The sequence below is a fragment of the Sporothrix brasiliensis genome (assembly GCF_000820605.1).
Source record: "Sporothrix brasiliensis 5110 chromosome Unknown Cont17, whole genome shotgun sequence".
Classification (NCBI taxonomy): Eukaryota; Fungi; Ascomycota; class Sordariomycetes; order Ophiostomatales; family Ophiostomataceae; genus Sporothrix; species Sporothrix brasiliensis.
In genome coordinates this window covers 2,718,523-2,738,335 of record NW_024467136.1, presented here as the reverse complement: position 1 = coordinate 2,738,335, position 19,813 = coordinate 2,718,523, and the positions used below count along the sequence as shown (strand labels likewise).

Sequence of the window (19,813 nt, the reverse complement as noted above, 5' to 3'; positions counted from 1 at the left end):
TTGAATTGATTTTACGTTATGACATGCAACGATATCTGTACGAGGTGAAAATAAAACTTCTCTTGAGAACTGGAAACACTTGTATTTGTTTTGGGTTTAAAAATTAAAAATAACATATACCGTTGCGAGTAAACATGTCCTTTCAACTCGGATTGAAATGTAAAGGTGTAAAGCTGTAAACTGACCCCCATAGTTTACTCACATTCAACAACGTCATCCCAAATATAACCTCGCCTGTTCATTGGAAAACCACTTTGCACATTCATTACGTCCCAGCGCTCTCTCCAGAGTTGAGGATGTGCCGTACCTCTTTGAGATTATTGTGCCAATGTTGCGTGGCAGCGAGTATATAACATATACGAACCGTCGTAAGATTCCGTCCCCATCGCCAAGGCCCCCTCTTTTCACGTTCACGACTCGACCGGTTGGCCGTCATTTCTGTCACAACTACGTAACACCCCCATCTTGGTATAGTCTCCAGAAGTTGCCAACTGCGCGTTCGTCTTGTACAGTCCGCCTTGGCGATGGATACCTCAACGTTCCAACAGCACCGTAGTCTTACCGGTGTCGGTGCCGGTACTTTGAACATTGAGATGCTATGAGATGGAATGAGAAGTAGACGTCGCTGCTTATTGTCGTGGCCAAAGGCAGGACAAAGACGCGACGAGAGAAGGATACCTCTGTATATTGCTTGCGGTCGACTATGAACTGTGCTTCGTTGGCACATGGACACTGCACCGAAATCCGCGTGTCTGTGGCTTTGTATACCAACGGGGAAAGTGAACGATGGACGACAATCGTCTCTCAACCTCGCCTCGAGTTAAATTTAAGCTTAATAGCGGAGGATAGGAAGATACCAACACGCGTGTATTCCGAAGATACTGTGTGACTGACGAATTTATCCTTTGAGCACCCCACTGGTAATAATAATAATACCGTTTCCTTTCTCCCGGCTGGTCATGATCACTGTCATCCTGCTCCATTCTTGCTAGCGAAGGATACAAAAGACGTTATTTTTAACTTTTACCTGAGGCGAAGTATCCTTGGCGGCGAACACACGGAAATGGCAACCCGCACCAAAATGTTGGAGAGACGGAGAAATAGGAGAGTCATTCAAACAAGCATTTTTCTGCCCCTGCCACGCGTCGATTTTGCCGAATCGGCAACGAGACGAGAGTACCATCCAACATGTAGCCAAGGTGTATATATATATAGGGGTCAAGGAGCCAAGGAGCCAAGGAGCCAAGAAACGGACAGCCGACCATGTACATGTGGGTGATCATGTGGGCGGGCAGGATGATGAGAGACAGCGAGGCCACCGTACATTTTATGATCCCCAAAAGCTTATTTGGTCTTGGACAAGCCGTTTTCCCGGTATGGTAGGATCGTTCCTTCAGAAAGACTTTTGGTGAGATGTTCATCTTATTGATTTGCCTAGATTGTCGAAAAAGTAGTCTAGGAAAGTCTAGAACCCTCCTTCGACATTGGCAGCGAACCACAAGACGATGGAGACAAAATCACCGACGAGGAGGATCAGACAAAGAATAATACAGTAGGATAGATATGCTGTCTGTCGGACTCCTGCAGGAGCCAATATATTCGGCTCATCTATTTCGCACTCACGGACATGTCCGCACATGGTGATCCCGTCAGCAAGCTATTAAAGCATATTGATAAGGTGGGATAGCATGTCAACGTCACCAGGGCCCATGGACGGATGGCTTCATATCACGATAGAGGATAGACGCGGACGGTCGTTGGACGTCACGGCTAACCGTGTGTACTTGAATATAAATACGTCCAGTCAAAACCTCCCATGATTCTAATTTTCATTCATCTTCATCCTCTGCAAAGCACTCATCAGCCATCAGCATCTAAACAAACATCCTCATCTTTCAGTTCATCCAGTTCCATCAGTCCCTCCTAACCCCCCCCAAAACAACTGTCAACATGAAGTTCAGTCAAATCCTGGTCACCCTTTTCCTGGCTGCCACGGCCCATGCTGCCGTCGCCGATGTCCAGCGTGGCTGCGAGGACCGCTGCCTCGAGGAGAGCAACAACTGTGCCCGCCAAGACCACCGCGAGCACCACTGCGAGGATGAGTTCCGTACGTTTCTTGCGTTCGCCATGTAAGATTGTGATGGCTCTCAGTGCTGACATTCCATCTGCTAGACCGCTGCGAGGACCGCTGCCGCAGAGACCACGACCACGACCACGACCATGATCACGACCACGATCGCGATCACGACCACCACCACTAAATGTGTTTTGGAAGAGATGATGGCCCTGTTTCTCAGAGTGGCATAATTTCAAGGACAACAGAAATCGGGCGAAGAGAACCAACATTAGCTGGCCATTGACAAGGTCTGTGGCAAAAGTTATCTAGTGAAATACAAATGTGTCTCGGCCGGTTGGAAGAGAGCACACATCAAACCCTGTAAAGCAAATAAACACCACAAAGCACTGTCATACTGTAAATGCCTTTATAAAAAATAAACCAGTGTCGACTAACTCCATATGTCTTGTCCAACATATTGTGTAGTCGAAAGAAACATTGAAAGAAATAAAGTGCACAAAACCGGGGCTGCTGTAATCTTGTTCCTACAAGAGACGGGGGTTTGTCGGTATGCCTACTGGTAGATCGTTCTCTTTTGCTCCATATAACCAATGGACATCGAATGCAGCCCGTTTCAATTCGTTTCCCTTCCACGATGTTGTATTTTCCGCGACAACGTCGGCTAACGCATAAATGCAACAACGGTTCTCTCATGAACGCTCCGAATCTCGCTAGCGTCGTGAATCCATTCTGGGTATCATCGCAAACAGTGCTGTATCGTGCTGATTTTTGGTAGGACTGGCTTTGTTCTTTCCTTATCGCATCTCACGTGTGCCAATTGGCAACTCCGTACGTCAAGATGCAGGAGGGCATTAATGTGCTTTCTCGCCGAGGCCAGTTTCGGAAAATACCCGGCGCTGGCCAAGCCACTGGCCAGGCTGTATGGAATCCCCTTCGAGTTTGGGGAGAGAGTCTGACTTCCATGCACCACCTTTGCAGCTCGTGAGGTTAGTATGTCTGGCTCCTTGCCACGGTGCGGAGGCGATGGACAGGTACTCCGTAGCATACCCTATTGTTGTGACTGAGAAATGTCAACCTTGTCATGAAATCGAGGAGGCGAGCCGACGATCTCGTGAAATGCCGAGGACTGGTAGCTATGGTGGATGGGCCTCTCTCGCAGCTTCGAGTCGATGATTGTCGGTGACATCTTCTTTGACCAGCGGGCCACCGACGTGGCTGATTTTGAGGCGCGGCGGGCGGCTTGGGTTGCGTTGCCACCGACCATCGACACGGCCTCCTTGAACCGAACGCTGCACGAGGACCGGCGGCCCAAGATATCATCGACGCTGAGGCCGTCTTGCAGAGCTTTCATGTCGCTGTACGACACCGTCGGGGGTAGACCAACGCTCTCCAGGATGTCTGCATTTGCACTGCGGCGGCGGTCAGAGCGCTTGGTGTGCCGCCGGCGAAAGTGAACTGGCTTGAAGTCTCGCGATGTTGGGACGCAGTCCATCTCGTCGTCGCTGAAGTAGAGCATTTTCTGCTGGGTTGCGCCATTGTTTATGGTGCTGCGGCGGCCGACGCCACGGGTAAAGATATCACAGAGCATGGCCAGGTCTTGACGCCAGTGTATGAAATGTCGAGTGTTGTACGGATTGTAAGGTGTTGTGAGAGGATGGAGACGAGAAAACGAAGAATGAAGAACGTTGGAAGGACAAGAGAGCAAGAAATGGGAGATATGGCCTTTTGTTTTGAGGCCCCCCTTTGAACGACTGGCGAGGAAGGTACGCGTACCGCTCTTTCCTTGTGATTTCCTCGAGACTAGCCAAGTCACCGAAGTGCCACAAAGAGAAAGAACCCAAAGCGGAAGGCGTGCCGCGTTGCAAACGACAAAGGATTAAAAAAGGAAGTCACGATTGCCACAGTAAGCTAGCAATTGGGCTTACTTATGGAAGTCGCGACGAGGAGAGGGAGGAAAGCAATAAAGCAGTACGGAAAAAACACGTCAATCTCATTTCTCCCTGCACCCCTTCGCCAGCGTTTCCCGACTGTGGAAACCATCAAAGCGGCTGTTTTTCCAATCAACATGACCTGGAATGTGCGTAGGATTCTGCATGAAAGTATTGGTCCTCGTCTGTTTTGACAATTTCGAGTCGTCGACTGTGTGTAAGTGGTCACGTGAAATAAAAGGGTGGAAGAAAACGCCGCCAAAATATTCAGTACAGTTTAAAACGTGGCGACATGACCATCGCGACTCCTGCATTGAATGCCTCCTCATCCTCCTGCACCACGCCGTCCTCATCTCCTGCCGCAACAACTATACGGCATATACCATGCGGGCGCCAATGACAGCACACGTTGGAGTCGTGCTGGGCGCGAACTGAGACGACATTTTGTGGGTATGACGCGCCTCTGGATGTGGAAACCTCCTGCAGCATGCTTTAGGTAGTATGCAGCTTTCGCAGCTCCACGAAGAGTTGAGACGAGATGAACGGAGGGAGAAGACGGCTCTGGCGAGATTTTGGCGTACGCTTTGTCTCCAATAGCGCCGTACATTGCCGAGTCTTGTTGGAGCCACGCAAGGCTGCGGAGACACTCAGCCCGTCAGCCCATCGCATCTCAGATTGACGTCGTGCTCGTCCTTGACGGAGCGTTTCGCACGTGCACAACGCCATCGGCATCCCAACGGCGGAATTCGCTAGTCTATCACAGTGCAAGCACAGCCCAGCTACGAGTACAGAGCTCTGCGAACAAGGACGGGAAAGCTCATATGCTAATAACAAGGCGAACATCATCGGTATGTACGGCGGCTTTCTGGCAGGTATTTGTCCCCCACGTCCGCACGCCCACCTGTTCTTTGTGACGGGGTCTCTGCAAACTCTGTGAGCACTTGGCCTGGACATTCGTCAACAACGGTGACATGACCCTGGAGCTTCTAAACTCTCTGGAAAAGAACAGCAATGCTGGTAGCGAGAGCAACCGGTGCGAGCTGATTACATCGCCCGAAACTCGACAACATCCACGGCTTTTTACGTTGACACCTGATTTGTAGCGGACATCACGTTCTACTTGTGATGGCGTTTTTGAAAGAGGTAAGTATTGTAGCATACCATATGCTGAACGATGGTGTTGCGGTTTGGTGTGTGATGTTGAGGCAATTTCAAAGACACCATGTGAATGCTGAGAGCTGTCTGCTCTGGGGGTGAAAGAAACGTGGACATGAAGTCGATTTTGACGTCTTATTCGCCAAATTGTATTGACTTCCATTTCGTACAAAAACTGGACAGTTTCAAAGAATACAGTATTATTACAAATTATTATGACAACTTCCCATGAAGAGGTGCAACAGATTTGACGAGTTTCCCGCCCTCACCGCCCAATGCCGCGACGAGAAACCACACTTGTTGTATTTTTACATGTGAAGGCTGGCATCACGATGCTGCCACACGACGTGAGTGGGTACTACCTGATTCGTATTCGTGGGGGTTGCGGCTTCCGAAAGTGGAAATAGAGGACTTACGGGAAGGTGCCAGATGGCAACAATCCGAACGATACGACATTGTAATTACCTAGCAAACGTTGAGAACATTGCCAAAGAGCTTCATTTCCAATGGAGAGGTTATCAAAGTGAGAATCGAAACAGCGGTTTTACGTTCATTTCCACCTGTGAGCCTGTCAGTCCAGTTGGCTTCTTCCCCAGTTTCTGGTGTGGGGCGTTGCAGTGAGATGCAACTCAACAAATTAGGCAGGAACGAAGGGCAAATAGCCCGGAAGCACCTCAGCTGCCCTGCGCCCAACAAGGGGCAGAATCTGGGGCAGAGGAAAGTGGCAACTGGCATTCCTGGCTCATGGCCGGGATCAGTCAGACACGCACGAACTTGGCTGTATTTCCGTGTTATTGGGGGCCGCTGATTGGCTTGGGGCAGTTCGATGACGGTCAGCTGTGGGTAAAATTGCGGCTCGTGACCGTACTATTTTGGCGGGCTGCGCTCTGATGGGGCAGTCGCTAGTCACTCACCGCTACCGGCCGCGCCTTCCCTCCAGCATCGCAGCAGATCAGCCAACACTGACATAACTTTGGCTGCATCTGATCGGCGTCTCCCGACAACCCTGCAAAAGCATGGCTCGCCTTCATGATGACCACATACCCCGGCGCCACAAGCGGACTCGATGGCATAAATCTCCGAAGACAGCTTTCTGCCACCCACAGTGTCTGAAGACAACAGACTGCAGTGTACGCCAGGGAGGTCTCCATTTATCGCACCACGCTTGGATCTCGATCTAGACTGCGTTCCTGGACGGCATTCCGGCGACCCAACTACCCTCTCACCGACAACTTTTCATGCACCTCAGTGTGCATGGCCATGTCCTTTCGACCGTCCGTCTCACCCTCTGCACGACATACATCATCTTGGATCAGTCTTGAGTGTCTTCTGCCTTGTACACCAACGCTTGTTCTGCCACAGCGCCTCTCAGCATGGGAGACTTCCTCCTCTTGCCACGCGAGGGCGGCCGCGACGGCGACGCAGCGTCGAACGGTCTGCCCTCCATCCGAAGCCTTGCCGGCCTGCTGAAGCGGGCTCGGGCGCAACAGAGCGCACCAAAGCCTGCGAATGCCACCCGGCGGATACCGTCTCTCGCCACACGCCTTTCCGAGTCGTTACAAGCTCGCGTCAACCAATCTCGGGAAGCGCGCTGGGCGGCGCAAGAGCGCCATGAACGCCAACAGATCCTCGAACTGCGGATGGCCAATGTATGTTGCTGCGTGCCAACCCTCTCTCGTGTCTCGTATCCCACTGACCACCGTGCAGGCCACAACCTACCAAGAGTGGGAAGCAGCGGCGCATCTGCTGGACGAGCTCGACGAACACGAAACATGGAAAGCCAGCAGCGACAGCGACGAGTTCTACAACCCGGACCTCGTCAAGGCGCGCCTCAAGGACCTCGAAGACGCCCGCCTCTCGTCCGACATCCGCCGCATGATGCACCTCGTCCGCACGGCCCTGTCGCGCGACGTCGGCGGCATCAGCAGCGCCGGCCTCTACAGCCACACGCACGCCGGCACGAAATACCTCGTCGAGCGCTATGCCAAGGCCTCGGTGGACCTGATCCATGCCCTCGTCGACCGCTCGCGCAGCGCGGCGGCGCTGCCCAAGGGCCTGACGCACCGGGAGATGCTGGACCAGCTGCTGTTGGCGCGCCGCAGCTACGGCCGCAGCGCTCTTGTGCTGAGCGGCGGCTCGGTGTACGGCATGGCGCACATTGGCGTCATGAAGGCACTGTTTGACCGCGGACTGCTGCCCCGCATCATCTCGGGCACGTCGGCCGGGTCCATCGTTGCGGCTGTCGTGTGCACGCGGACCGACGAAGAGATCCCGGCGCTGCTGACGCGCTTTGCCCACGGCGACCTGGCCGTGTTCACGGACAAGGACAACCCGGACTCGTGGCTGACACACATTGGGCGTGCCCTGCGCTACGGTGCGTGGCACGACAGCCGGCACATTGCACGGGTCATGCGCGATCTGCTGGGCGACATGACCTTCCAGGAGGCCTTTAACCGCACGCGCCGCATCTTGAACATTACCGTGTCGTCGAAGCCGGGGCTGCAGCTGCCGTCGCTCTTGAACTACCTGACCGCGCCCGACGTCATCATCTGGTCCGCCGTGGTTGCGTCGTGCTCCATTCCGGGCGTGTTCGACCCGCGGCCTCTCCTCGTCCGCGATGCCGAGACGGGCGAGCACGTGCCGTGGGATCCGGCCGAGCAGCTGTGGATCGATGGGTCGCTCGACAACGATGTGCCCGTCGAGCGATTGGGCGAGATGCTGAATGTCAACCACTTCATCGTGTCGCAGACGAATCCGCACATTGTCCTGTTTGTGAGCAACACCGAGAAGCTGGACGCGCCTCACGACGGCAGCGCATCGTCGTCCGCGCCGTCGATTGGCGAGATTCTGTACACGCTCGCGTGGCTCAGCAAGTCCGAGGCCATCTACTACCTCGAGACGCTGGTGGACATGGGCCTGTTCCGCGGCAGCCTCAGCATGCTGCTGCAGATGCTCAACCAGCGCTACACGGCCGACATCAACATCCTGCCGCGCATGAGCCTGGCCTGGGGCACGAACCTGATTCGCAACCCGACCACCGAGTTTATGCTCGAGGCCTGCCGCGTGGGCGAACAGGCGACGTGGCCCAGCATCTCGCGCATCGAGCAGGCTTGTGCCGTCGAAGTGGCCCTGGACAAGGCCGTGCACACGCTGCGCGAGCGCATCGCCTTCAGCGACAGCCAGGTGAACCTGCGGCGCTTCTTTACGGGGTCGTACGAGCTCGGCGTGCGCGGAAACAGTCTGTATGGCGGGGCGCCGCTGGTGGGTACCACGTGGGACACGGCTGCTGCCATCAACGCCAGCGCGCGTGCCAGCGCATGCACCGTCGACGGCAACGACGGCGACACAGACCCGACGTCGGCCAACAACATGATGTCGCCGCTGGCCGGGCTCCACCTGACGCCCACCTCCCGCCGCAGCCGGTCGCCCGTGGCGCACCGCCACAGCCAGCACCTCCACAACCAGCTCCTGAGCCACAGCCACCACCGGCAGCACAAGCGCCGCGGCTCGGGCGGCAGCATCCAAATGTCGGCCCGCCGGCGGCACAACCGCCACGCACTGGAGACGATTTTGAGCGAGGACAGCGGCGGAACGCAGGACTCGGACTCGCATCTCCTGGCCGACGATGGCGGTCTGTCCCTTGCCGTCCGTCGTGGCATGGCTGATATGAACCTGTCGGCGTTCTTTGACAACAAGGACGGCGGCGGCGCTGGGGGCAGCGACGGCGGCAACGGCCGCCCCCGCCTGACGCACAGCGTGAGCTACTATGGCGTGCCTCCGCACACGTCGCCGTCGCAGGTGGCCGGTGCCGGCTACAGCCACCATATTCCCAGCCAGCTCCACCAACGCTCGCCCGCAGCGTACCGTGGTGCGGTGAAGCAGAACAGCCTGCAGCAGCTGCCCATGCCGCCGCCGGCCTCTGCCTCTACGCAGACGCCGTCGCCGACGACGTCGTTTACGCGCAAGGGCTACAACTGGGGGTTTGGTGACCGGTCCGTCGGCGGGTTGACGCCGCTTGCCCAGTTCGGGCCGACTGACAATGGCGACGGCGCGGCCGACGAAGACGACGGATCGCCCGTCCTGCAGATGAAGGCCCAGCAGCGGCGGCAGCGGCGGAACTCGTCGACGTCCTCGGCCGTGTCTGCGGTGTCGGCCGCTGCCGCCGCCGCCGTGGCCGCCGCACACCATGCGGTGATGCAGGCCGTGAGTGGAGGGGGCGGCCATGCGGGCCCTGGCGTTGCGAGTGACGCGCCGGCGTCCATGACCGCACCGCAGTCGCCACGCGCGCAGCGGATGCAGCCCCTCTCAACGTCTGCGGGCGTCGTTCCCAGGATGACGCGCGTGTCCAGCACGACATGGTACCCGGGCGTGGTGCCACCGTCCCTCTCGCGTCGGGCCTCACACGACGAGTCGTCCGAGGAGACGCACGAGGACGACGAGGACGACGAGGACGACACGAGCGGCGACTGCGATCCGTACGAGAGAGATGGGACGGAGAGCACGACGCATGAGCAGGCGACGACAAAGACGTCCCACACGCCGCCCCGCCAGGTGCGCCTCATGCGTCGCTGCAAGTCCGTCCCGTCCATGGCTGTCCACGACGGAGGCGCATTGGAAAAGGGCAAACAGCGCTCCCGCCACCACCACCAGCATGTTGCTGCTGCCGCTGCTGCACGTGCCACACCGCTCACACCGCACACGCCGCACACACCGCCGTCCACTACGCGGGCACCCTCGCAGGAGTCGGTCGAGCACGACCACACCGAGGTGGAGGACGACGAGGATGACGCGCTCGACGGTGGCGACAAGACGCGTGGCAGCAACTCGGATGTCGACGACGGCGACGTCTTTATGGGCGGCAGTGGTCGGCATACGCAGAAGCGTCCCCGGTTTCCTGTTCCTGCCGCTGAAACGGCAGCAAGCGACTGACTCCGTTCGGTTGGGGTTGGTCTTGGTCTGGCCGCGGACAGCAGCGAGTCGGGAGAGGACTGGCACAGCGGCATCGAGCACTCGGACCACAGCAGCCAGCATACCGGCCGGCGAAAGACGGCAAGCAACCCTGTGAGCAGCAGTGACGACGAAGGAGCGGGATCATGGATGGACTGGTGAGTCCATGCCGTTTTGACATTTATACATTTTATCTTTGCATATGTGGAGTACACGCGGAGCATTTATGGAATCGAGCATACGAGGACGTCGTTCTACGACGCAGCCACGAACAGGTAGCATTTGGCATGGACTGTATAGCCAGTACAGCATTTATTGGATGTCTTTTGAAATAAACATTATGCATTAAGGGTATCGTTGTGAGTGGTAAGTGCAGTCCTAAAAAAAAGAAAAAGAAAAAATCATTGATCGACGCGTTCTATGCTTCGTCAATTCTGCGCCTCCGTCGCCAAGTCGGCGGCAAAGGTGCTTACGGCCTCCTGCAGTTCATAGTATGTCCGCCCCTCGGCCCAGAAATGGCCGGCCGTGGCCACCTCCTGCGCGCGGAACAGGGGCCGTTGTCTTTCTGCAGGCTGTCCACGCGAGGCGACCATCGACGCCGTCGTCAGTCCCGCCGCCCATGTGCGTATCTTTTTCAGCGAGACAAAGCCGTCGGCATCGCCATACACCACAAGTGTCGGGTTGCATGCGAGTTTGCTGTTGGCGTCGTCGGTGTCACCGTTGTCGTCGTTGCCGTCGATGGACGTGGTGTCGTCGGTTGCAGACGGTGTCGGTGCTGGCCGCTTCCGCTTGAAGAGACCGCCCGTGGCCGACGCGGCGGCGCAAAAGGACATGGTCGCGAGGCTGGTCGCCAGGCCGACGGGCGGCGAGACCAACAGGTAGGCCGGGCGGACAACCGTCAGGTTCGGCACCGCGGACAGCGTTGTCGACTTGGGGTCGTCGTCGTGCGGTGGTGGTGCGGCCTCGTCTTTGTTGCCATGCCGGATCTTGGCCATCCAGCCCGAGACGCGGCGTTGGCTACCACCACCACCACCACCACCACCACCACCACCACCACCACCACTTTCTTCGTTCTTGGCGGCATGGGCGTCGAGGTCGTCGGCATGGGACCGCACGTGCGAGTTGGCATGGCCGTTGCCACTGTCGCTTTTGCTGTGGCGATGGCTGTGGGCGCGGCCAGGGCGGTGGTCGGCCGATGCCGATCGCCGCGGAGGTGCAGGAGACGAATGGAGAATGTGGCGGATGGCGCCGCCCGCCTCACCGACCTCGTGGCTCGTCCGCCGCCACTGCGCGTCCTCGTCGGGCCCGCCACCGACGCGCACGCCCATGCTCAAACGGGCCTCGCCACGGCGGGCTTTGGTGGGCGAGCCCTTGCCGCCGCCGGCGGCCGCGGACGCCGACTCCATCGCTGCGGCAAAGTCGGCGTTCTGGATGGCGGCCCAGCGCGCTGCACGCAGACGCACCTCGGCGGCCGGCGAACCGCGCAGCGGTCGGGCGAAGCTGGCCAAGATGGTGGCCAGGGGCGGGAGCAGCGACGTGACCATGGCGCCGTAGGAGTAGCCGGCAAAGAGGAGCGTGGGCGGCGGCGAGGACAAGAGTTGTCTAGATGCTGGGGCCGACGTTGGAGTGGGCGGCTGCGTGCTTGTTGCCGCCTCTTTCTCGCCGTATGGATCGAGATAGTGCGCAAAGTAGTACAGGAAGCCGGCAATGGTCACGTAGTCGGCGGCCTCGGGCTTGGCGGTCCACGATGTGCGGCCCTGCGGCTTGCGGCCGGCGCCACGAAAGTTGAACGTGGCGACGACAAAGGAGGAGGATGCCGAGGCCTGCGGCTGCGGCTGCGGCTGCGGCTGCGGCTGCAACAGGGTCTGGGCCACCATCTTGACAATCGGGTCGTTGTAAGAGCCGCCCATGGGCCCGTAGGGGTGGGCAACAATGGCGGCATGGCCGCGCCAACGAGGAAGACTCGCGATGGCACTGGGGCTGGCTGTAGCTACAGCGAGAACAGACGGCGGCAAGTAGATGCGGCAGTCGAGCGGCGTGCCGTCGTGGATGCTGGGCAGCGTAAGCGTGAGTGTTGGGTCGGGGAGCGGGTCGTCCATGGCGATGGTTAGGTGGTGGAAGTCGTGAGGATCGTGACGTCCGCGAGGAGGAGAAGTGTGAGTTGAGTTGAGGACGAGGCCAAGATGAGGCAATTGGCGACTGTGGCCGGCCTTTCTTAGAAGAGACGGTGTAGATGATCAAGACTGGATGCCTGCCAGGCGCTGTGTGTCTCCGGGAGCATTGCGTGTGTCGAGAGTCCCAGGAGAGACGGGAGGAATAGGGACGAGAAAGCACAGGATCGTGGGATTGTTGTCAGAACTAAATCTAAGCTGCTGCCTTTGGCGTGGCTTTGTTTTGCCGCGTCGGCTGGTGGGGCGCTGAATGCCGCGGTGGAATGCGGCGGCAGGGGACCTACAGCTGGTAGGGCGCTGGGGGCCAGGCCTGGCCCTAGTAGGCCTCGGCGTTCCTTTTTAGCTTGCCACAGTGTATGTCTTACGCCTGCTGGCCAGAACCTGACGTCATTGGCCCTGAGCGTCTGGCGCTGGACGGTATGCGCCATACTTTTGAGCTCTAACAAGTGCCGAGGTATCATCGAATATTCCTCTGTTACACTTTCCAAATAATATTTGGATCTTCAGACGTTCCTAGTCTCTCTTTATATATGAACATGTTGCTGTATGCTGCATAAAATCAGAATCCTATTGTTACGGATACCGTTGACGCCGTGTTCGCTGTCGAATAAAAACAAAGTGGTTTCCAACCTTCAACGCCGAAGCATTCTTGCCATCATTACCATGATGACGCCGTGATCACTGCTGGGCGATCGATTGTTGCCGTCTCACAACCACGTGGCGAAGACGGCCACACCACTCGCTAATGCCAAGAGCGACGACACATTCGTCAATATGGTGAGATGACTGCCGCCGGACTTGGCTGCCGAGCTCGTGCTCGTGGCCCCGCCACTGCCACCTGCTGTGTCCACATTCGGCCCGCCTGCGACGCTTGCGTTGGCACCCAGGCCGCCTACCAGATTCGTGGCGTTGTTGAGCTGCACCAGATCCGGGAGCAGCGCCGCGTACGGGTCGGCCAGGCTGCTCACACCATACGGGGCGTCGTAGTCAATGGTGAACAGCGCTACCGAACTCTTGCAGCCGCTGTTCAGGACGGCCACCTCGCCCGGCAGGCTGCAGTCGCCGTTGATGCACATGTTGGTGCCGTCGTCGGCGAAATTGGCTGACCCAAACAGACCGGTGTCGCTGTTGTAGACGGCCTTGCTCGTGAACGCGCCGTCGCCGGTCATGCGGGCGCGGACAAACGGCGGGTTGACGCAGGAGTCGTCGTCGAAGCTCGAGATGAGGGGGAAGTTGACGCTGACGCCGTAGCCGAGCGGAAGGATTCGTTCGCCGCCGCCGCCGCCGCCGCCGCTGCTGCTGCTGCTGCTGTTGGACGACCCCGACGACGACCCCGATGACTTTGCCTTGTCGATGAACGCCTGCGCGAGGTTGGCGGCGAGACGTCCCATGATGGTCGCCGGATCTTGTAGACTGGCTTTTGTCGACGGCTGGATGTCGTAGTAGGCCGTTTGCGTGCCGTACGTGCCTGCAAACGCCAGTGCCGGGATGCCGCGGGCAATCGCCGTCTGCGTCGCGCCGAGCGTGCCCGAGATCCCGTACAAAAATGGGCCGACGTTGGGCCCGTAGTTGGGGCCTGCCAGCACCAGGTCGGGCACCGAAAAGTTGGCGTGCTTTGGCAGCACGTAGTCGAGCGCCACCAGCACCTGCGTGGCCGGCGACCCGTTGTAGTACCATATGTGGTCGTCGTGGGGGTCGGTGCCAATCGACGGCGCGCCGCTCTTGACGATGCCAAACTCCGAGTCGCCTGTCAGCTTGGCGTCGCTGGCAAAGATGAGCCGGCTGCCCTGGCCGGACTGGTCGCTGGACGATGCGACAATGTAGCAGTTGTGCCCGAGCGCCGTCATGGCGTAGTACATGGCGCGAATGTTGGCCGTGCCGAAGCCGTCGTCATTCTGGAATCATTAGCGAGGAAGAGGTGAAGCTGAACAAAGACAAACATACTGTGATGAGGACATTGAGGGCTCGGACGCCGGCGGCCAGCGCCAGTCTGGAGAGGAGAGATTTTGCCTTCATAGTGAGGTAGGTCGTTTGGCAGAAGTAAGTGGGCCGGAGGATGCTCAGGAGTTATCCCAAACGACAGAACAATCGTGATACGAACCACAAATACGCCTTGTTTGCCTGTGAGTAACAGTCGTTGTTGCGCGTTTGACGTAGATTGCAGTGCTGCAGTTTGGCCTCTGATTTGTCGACTGAGTTGTGCCGCCTTGCCCTGTAGACGGCTATTCCAGCACCGACAGCCGCATTGCAAACGAGGGGAGTTGACTGTTCCAGGAGTGAAAGGAAGATGCAGAAAAAAAAGGAAAACTGGTTTGCGACAGCAATTGGAGCGAACGCACTGAGACAACAAGCCGAGAAGAAAGTAGACAAAACGCAGGAGAGGTCCAGATGCATCTACACAGCACGTGCCGCCTTCCCCTTTTCTGTCTGGCCTTGGTCTGTCCCGAATTTCCTATTTTGGCATGCAGGCCCGGGCTGTTCCTGCCTCTGCTCGCCGCTCATTCTCCTCTCGGCAATGTTGGTGCGGTAGCTCCTTCCTGCTGGTCGTCTCTTTCTGCATCCTGCCTCATTTCTCTTTTGAGAACAAAATAAAATAAAATAAAACATGTTCGCGATATCTCGAATTGATTTATGCACAACCTCGTCTCTGGTCGCGTCGAAAGAATTTGCAAGAATGGCGACATCGCCGGCCCGTCCCAAGTCCCTGTCCATCCAACTGCACTAGCGATTGAAGGTTGAGAATTTACAATCTAGACCATACCCTAGAGTCCTGCCTTGGCGACCTTTACCACTTCGGCGTACACAAACAAAACATTCACTACAGTCGACCATGAGCTCTGATTACCATCATGATGCTGTTGTCGGTGCCTCTCGCACACCTCCCGATGATGCTGCAGCCACCGTCTTCTTCTCGTGCCGGTGATCTATCCCGGCCAACACCTCCTTCTCTTGGTGCACGGCCACGTGGTTGTTGAGCAGGTGGCTCGGATCACGCACAAACCACGCACAGCCGAGTGCCAGCACGCCAAACGGCACCATGACGTAGAACACGAGACGGAAGGCACTGGCGTACGTGTTGTGGAACGCCACGGCTGTTGCGGCCTTGACGGCATCGCTGACGCCACCAGGAACGGCGTCAAAGGCATGCGGCACACCGACGGCATTTTCAATGACGGCCGGCACGAGCGCGTTGAGACTGCCGGCCGCGGCCGAGGCATTGAACCCCGCGCCCAGCGCGGCGGCCACAATGTTGGCGCCCAGATTGCGGTTGACGGCACTGTTCATAATGGTGCTGAACACGGCGTTGCCGACGGACCCGCCGGCACTGCGGAAGGTGCCCAGCAAGCCGGCCGACAGGCCCAGCTCCTCGACGGGCACAAAGAGGCCCGACGCCACGTACGCCAGACTGGTCACCCACGTGAAACAGCTCTGCCCAAACAGCTGCATGGCCGACCAGGCGGCCTTGTTGGTGGGCACGACGGCGGCGTACGCGCCGGAAAAGACGGTCTGGATCACGAGCGCCAGCAGGATTTGGAGGCGCACGTGCTTGATGCGGTGCACGAGCGACGGCAGGATCCAGCCGCCGAGCACGCCTGAGAAGTTGGCCGGGATCATGGTGATGCCAATGTCAATGGGGTCGTTGGTGAACATGTACAGCGTGCCCTGGGGCCCGAGGGTGACGACGGCCTGCCAGATCATGCCGCTGACAAACAGGATGACGAGGTGGACGGTGAACTCGCGAAACAGCGCAAACAGGTGCCGGGGGAAGATGGGGTTGCGCGGGATGGACGAAAAGTCGTACGCGAAGCAGCCGGCAAACACGACGGCGCCGACCACGATGGTGGCCGCGACCATGGGCACGGAGTAGTCGCTGCGGCCGAGGTACGTGATGCCGACGAGGAAGATGGTCAGCCCGGCGGCGAACAGGAGGAGCCCGACAAAGTCGAGCTCGCGGAACTCGTCCCAGCGCGACTTGTCATAGTCGTGCTGCGGCCGCGACGGCGGGTAGTAAAAGTACGCCGTGCCCGCCGTCACAAACACGCTGTAGATGACGACGATATAGAAGCACCACCGCCACGACGCGTGCACATACAGCTGCGTGCCCAGGTACACGCTGAGCGCGCCCCAGGGGATGTTGATGCAGAACTCGGTCCACCCGATGCCCGCGCCGCGGTACTTGTTGGGCAGCAGCTCCTGGATGCCCGGGTAGCTGACAAAGATGACGCCGGCGCCGAAGCCGATGATGGTGGCGCCGGCCGCCACCGTCGTCGTTGCGTTCGCCGTGCTGCCGACGATGCCGCCCACGAGCGTCAGCAGCTGTCCAAAGAGCAGCACGTACCGCCGCCCAAAGATGTCGCTGAGGCCGCCGGCAATCGAAAACGAAACGGCCGACGCCACCGACCAGCCGCCGGGGATCCACAGGATGTTGTCCGTGTCGCCGAGCGTCTGGCCGATTTGCTGGAGGATGCCCGTCGGGAGCAGGAGGCCGGCACTGATGCACGGGACGTACGACATGCCCATGAACTGGGCGGTCAGCGACGAGCGTAACTCTGGAGAAAATCACGAAAAAAAAGGACACTTACAAAGACAGCCATCAAGGTCGACCAGGACACCGTCTCTTCGGCGTCCTCATCGATGGTGGCCACAGGCCTGCTGGCCTCGGCATCTGGCGACGGACCGTCTGCCAGTGCCGGGTGCTCCAGGTTGGTCGTCGCCACCTGGTGGACGCTATTCTTCTCGTCGTCGGTGGCCATAGCGGACGCTGGGCAAGGAAAGCTACGATTCGAGAATGTCTGTGAATGCAAATGGGTGGATGTCCGACTGTCCTGTGAAAGGTTCACGCTGCAGCCATCATTGTCACCTTGAGAAAGAGCATATGACAGGAACGGGGACGCGTGGAGACGGGCTCTTTTTGTTCATTCTCCCCATTGACAGGTCCTCCTGGTCTGGCCACTCGTTCCTTAATCAATCGGCCGCACCCTGGCTGACCTGGTCTTGTCTCGGTACGAACGAGCCGGCATGCGACGTGAATTAACCGGCACTTGCACCAATGCACTGAGAATTGCGAGGCGTCTATAATAAGCCAGCCAACACCATCCAACAGACCATCTTATCCAATAGACCCGGCGATCGTACAATTGCGGCACAGCATCGCACCAGGGGAAGTTGGAGAGAAGGGGCATGAAGGCCGAATGGGGGAGAACGAGGATACAAGGTCAACGGAAGCGGCCGTGGACTCTGCGACATAGTTCTCGGAGGAAACCAAGAGGCAAACATTGCGCATTCGATGACCTATTTGCCAAGTGGGCAGACGCCACCGAATTGGCCAAGACTCTAGAAGAATGGATCACAGAGCCTCACCTTCTGGCCGGACGAGCTTTGCAATCGAGTTTCACCCCGTCGCCGTCTAGCCGTGGATATTGCTGCTTGACGTTGCCGTCTCTGCATGGAACCTGCGTCGCACGGCACAAAGGAACTTGTGCGGTTGGCAATCTTGGGCCGTCGTGGTTGGAAGATCCTTCGACACGGCTGTAAAATGGACCAACAGGGAAATTGACGGAGGAAATGAGGAGACGACAATATGGAAGGATAAGAGAAAGAGGAGCATCGACTACGCATGTAAGTCAGTCGGACCATTTCCTTTGCTACAGTGCGCATGCTTTGGACGTTTATTTTGCACTGACAACAGCATCTGCGTCTTCGCAATTGTGTCTAGAGACGAAACGGAGGGCTTGAGAACGAAAAGCATGTTTGGTATTTTACCATGGCTTTACTGTTATGATCGCAACGACGCGACGACTGTTAGAGGATGACGGGGTCTCGGCCGTAGGCCCGCTGTTCCCAGGATTCTCCTCGTAGTGGATAACAGCGTTGCAGTCGCTAGCATTCGGCAGACCACCCTCCACAAACGAGATGTGCCCCTCACGGCTGTCCCGGACCATCACACAGAAACCGCTGCCCACACTGGCTGATACCATGTTCACGCCCACGACGGTTCCGCCGGCACCGCTGCCGATGCCACAACTCAAGGAGCTGCGCCCTGGCCTGGCGTTGCTGCCGCCGTTGTCGCGCCGAGGGACCGGACCAGGGCTCCTCGTTGTCTGCCCGTCGACGGCCGATCCGCTGGCGATTGTCGACGGCGTGCCGTGGCCGCTCGTCAAATGGGCCGAGGAGAGCTACACGGTCGTGCATGTGCAGCCTCGGGCCTTGAAGGGGGGTGCAGACAGGGCCGTCCAGGACGCGCTGGCGGCACTGTCCCGCAGCGACGAGTGCACGCCCAAAGGCAACGTCGGCATTGTTGGTTAGCATCACGTCCCGAGATGTTCTCATTGCCCATGTCCTAGTCATCATGTCCATGTTACTGACGGAGAACAGTGTATGGGGCCGCGTTGTGGAACGACTTGGCTGCGGCCATCCCCGCCAGCGAGATCGCTGCAGCAGTTGTCTATGCCGGTGCCTCGGAAGCCGATGCACTCGCCCCGTCGCCCGTTCGCATTCTGCATCATTTCGGCGGACCCAGTCCCAGTGTCGGCCGCACGCTCGAGCGCACCGCCGACCACACACGCTACTGGTACCCTGCCGTGTCCTCTGGCAGCTTTGCCGTCCCCTGGCAGCCCGCCTTCCACGCCGCCACCGAAGCCGTCGCCCACACCCGCAGCCTCGCGTTCCTGAAGCCGCTGATGGGCGGGCCCTACTTTGACCTCGAACTGCTCTGGGACGAGCACATCTACTACGAGTTTGGCGACCGCTCCGTCGCGCACACCATGGCCACCATGGTCCAGGAGCCGTACGTCAACCACGTGCCCACGCTGACGGGCGGCATCGGCCGTGCGTCCCTGTCGGCCTTTTACCGCGACCACTTTATCTTCTGCAACAGCCCCGACACCGCCCTCGAGCTGATCAGCCGCACCGTCGGCGTCGACCGCGTCGTCGACGAGTTCTTGTACACGTTTACGCACGACCGCGTCGTGGACTGGATGCTGCCCGGGGTGCCGCCGACGGGCCGCCGGGTGGAGGCGCCCTTTACGGCGGTCGTGAACATCCGCGGCGACCGGCTGTACCACGAGCACATTGCATGGGACCAGGGCACAGTGCTGGCACAGCTGGGCCTGTTGCCCGCGTATCTGCCGTTTCCATACCCCGTTGCAGGTGCGCCGGCCGACCAAAAGTTGGACTATCGGCTGCCGGTGGCCGGCATCGAGACGGCGAACAAGCTGCGAGACAAGAACGCCGAGCCCTCCAACCAATTGTTTGGCTACACCGTACGCGTAGCCGATGAGGGAAGTGATGCGACGAAGTGATGTACGTCGTTCAACATACATTTGAATACAATGTTGATTGTAAACGTTGTGTGGCCGTGACGTCTGCAGACAATTGTACAATTGTACACCATGTTTTAGTGGGTCCACACCTTCGAGCTCCCTGGAGCTTAGCACGCGTAGTGGGGTGATCTAACAACGAATCGCGACGACACTTTCTTGGCGCGCCATGCACCAGAACCTGCATCGTCTCTTCCCTCCGTTTCGAGAACCACG

General features: G+C 58.3%; 7 protein-coding genes across 7 annotated transcripts; 3 read left to right on the top strand and 4 right to left on the bottom strand.

The window, feature by feature from the left end:
- Window positions 1-1,950: 1,950 nt before the first annotated feature.
- SPBR_03365 (uncharacterized protein) lies at window positions 1,951-2,261 on the top strand (the record flags this gene model as incomplete). The annotated part of the gene is made up of 2 exons (XM_040761667.1): window positions 1,951-2,107; window positions 2,173-2,261. 2 exons carry the CDS (start codon window positions 1,951-1,953, stop codon window positions 2,259-2,261), a joined length of 246 nt encoding a protein of 81 aa, XP_040620810.1.
- Window positions 2,262-3,125: 864 nt separating this feature from the next.
- SPBR_03292 (uncharacterized protein) lies at window positions 3,126-3,665 on the bottom strand (the record flags this gene model as incomplete). Its single annotated transcript, XM_040761595.1, has 1 exon — window positions 3,126-3,665. The coding sequence occupies one exon, from the start codon at window positions 3,663-3,665 to the stop codon at window positions 3,126-3,128; it is 540 nt and encodes a 179-aa protein (XP_040620809.1).
- Window positions 3,666-6,533: 2,868 nt separating this feature from the next.
- On the top strand, window positions 6,534-10,269 carry SPBR_02213 (lipid acyl hydrolase; the record flags this gene model as incomplete). Its single annotated transcript, XM_040760516.1, has 3 exons — window positions 6,534-6,809; window positions 6,868-10,049; window positions 10,131-10,269. 3 exons carry the CDS (start codon window positions 6,534-6,536, stop codon window positions 10,267-10,269), a joined length of 3,597 nt encoding a protein of 1,198 aa, XP_040620808.1.
- A 266-nt stretch (window positions 10,270-10,535) lies between these two features.
- Window positions 10,536-12,206, bottom strand: SPBR_02671 (uncharacterized protein; the record flags this gene model as incomplete). Its single annotated transcript, XM_040760974.1, has 1 exon — window positions 10,536-12,206. One exon carries the CDS (start codon window positions 12,204-12,206, stop codon window positions 10,536-10,538), a length of 1,671 nt encoding a protein of 556 aa, XP_040620807.1.
- Window positions 12,207-12,985: 779 nt separating this feature from the next.
- SPBR_02854 (5'-nucleotidase) lies at window positions 12,986-14,294 on the bottom strand (the record flags this gene model as incomplete). The annotated part of the gene is made up of 2 exons (XM_040761157.1): window positions 12,986-14,173; window positions 14,223-14,294. 2 exons carry the CDS (start codon window positions 14,292-14,294, stop codon window positions 12,986-12,988), a joined length of 1,260 nt encoding a protein of 419 aa, XP_040620806.1.
- An 831-nt stretch (window positions 14,295-15,125) lies between these two features.
- SPBR_02553 (transmembrane efflux protein) lies at window positions 15,126-17,032 on the bottom strand (the record flags this gene model as incomplete). Its single annotated transcript, XM_040760856.1, has 2 exons — window positions 15,126-16,802; window positions 16,862-17,032. 2 exons carry the CDS (start codon window positions 17,030-17,032, stop codon window positions 15,126-15,128), a joined length of 1,848 nt encoding a protein of 615 aa, XP_040620805.1.
- A 1,159-nt stretch (window positions 17,033-18,191) lies between these two features.
- Window positions 18,192-19,579, top strand: SPBR_02810 (carboxymethylenebutenolidase; the record flags this gene model as incomplete). Its single annotated transcript, XM_040761113.1, has 2 exons — window positions 18,192-18,579; window positions 18,654-19,579. The coding sequence occupies 2 exons, from the start codon at window positions 18,192-18,194 to the stop codon at window positions 19,577-19,579; spliced, it is 1,314 nt and encodes a 437-aa protein (XP_040620804.1).
- Between the last annotated feature and the right edge of the window lie 234 nt (window positions 19,580-19,813).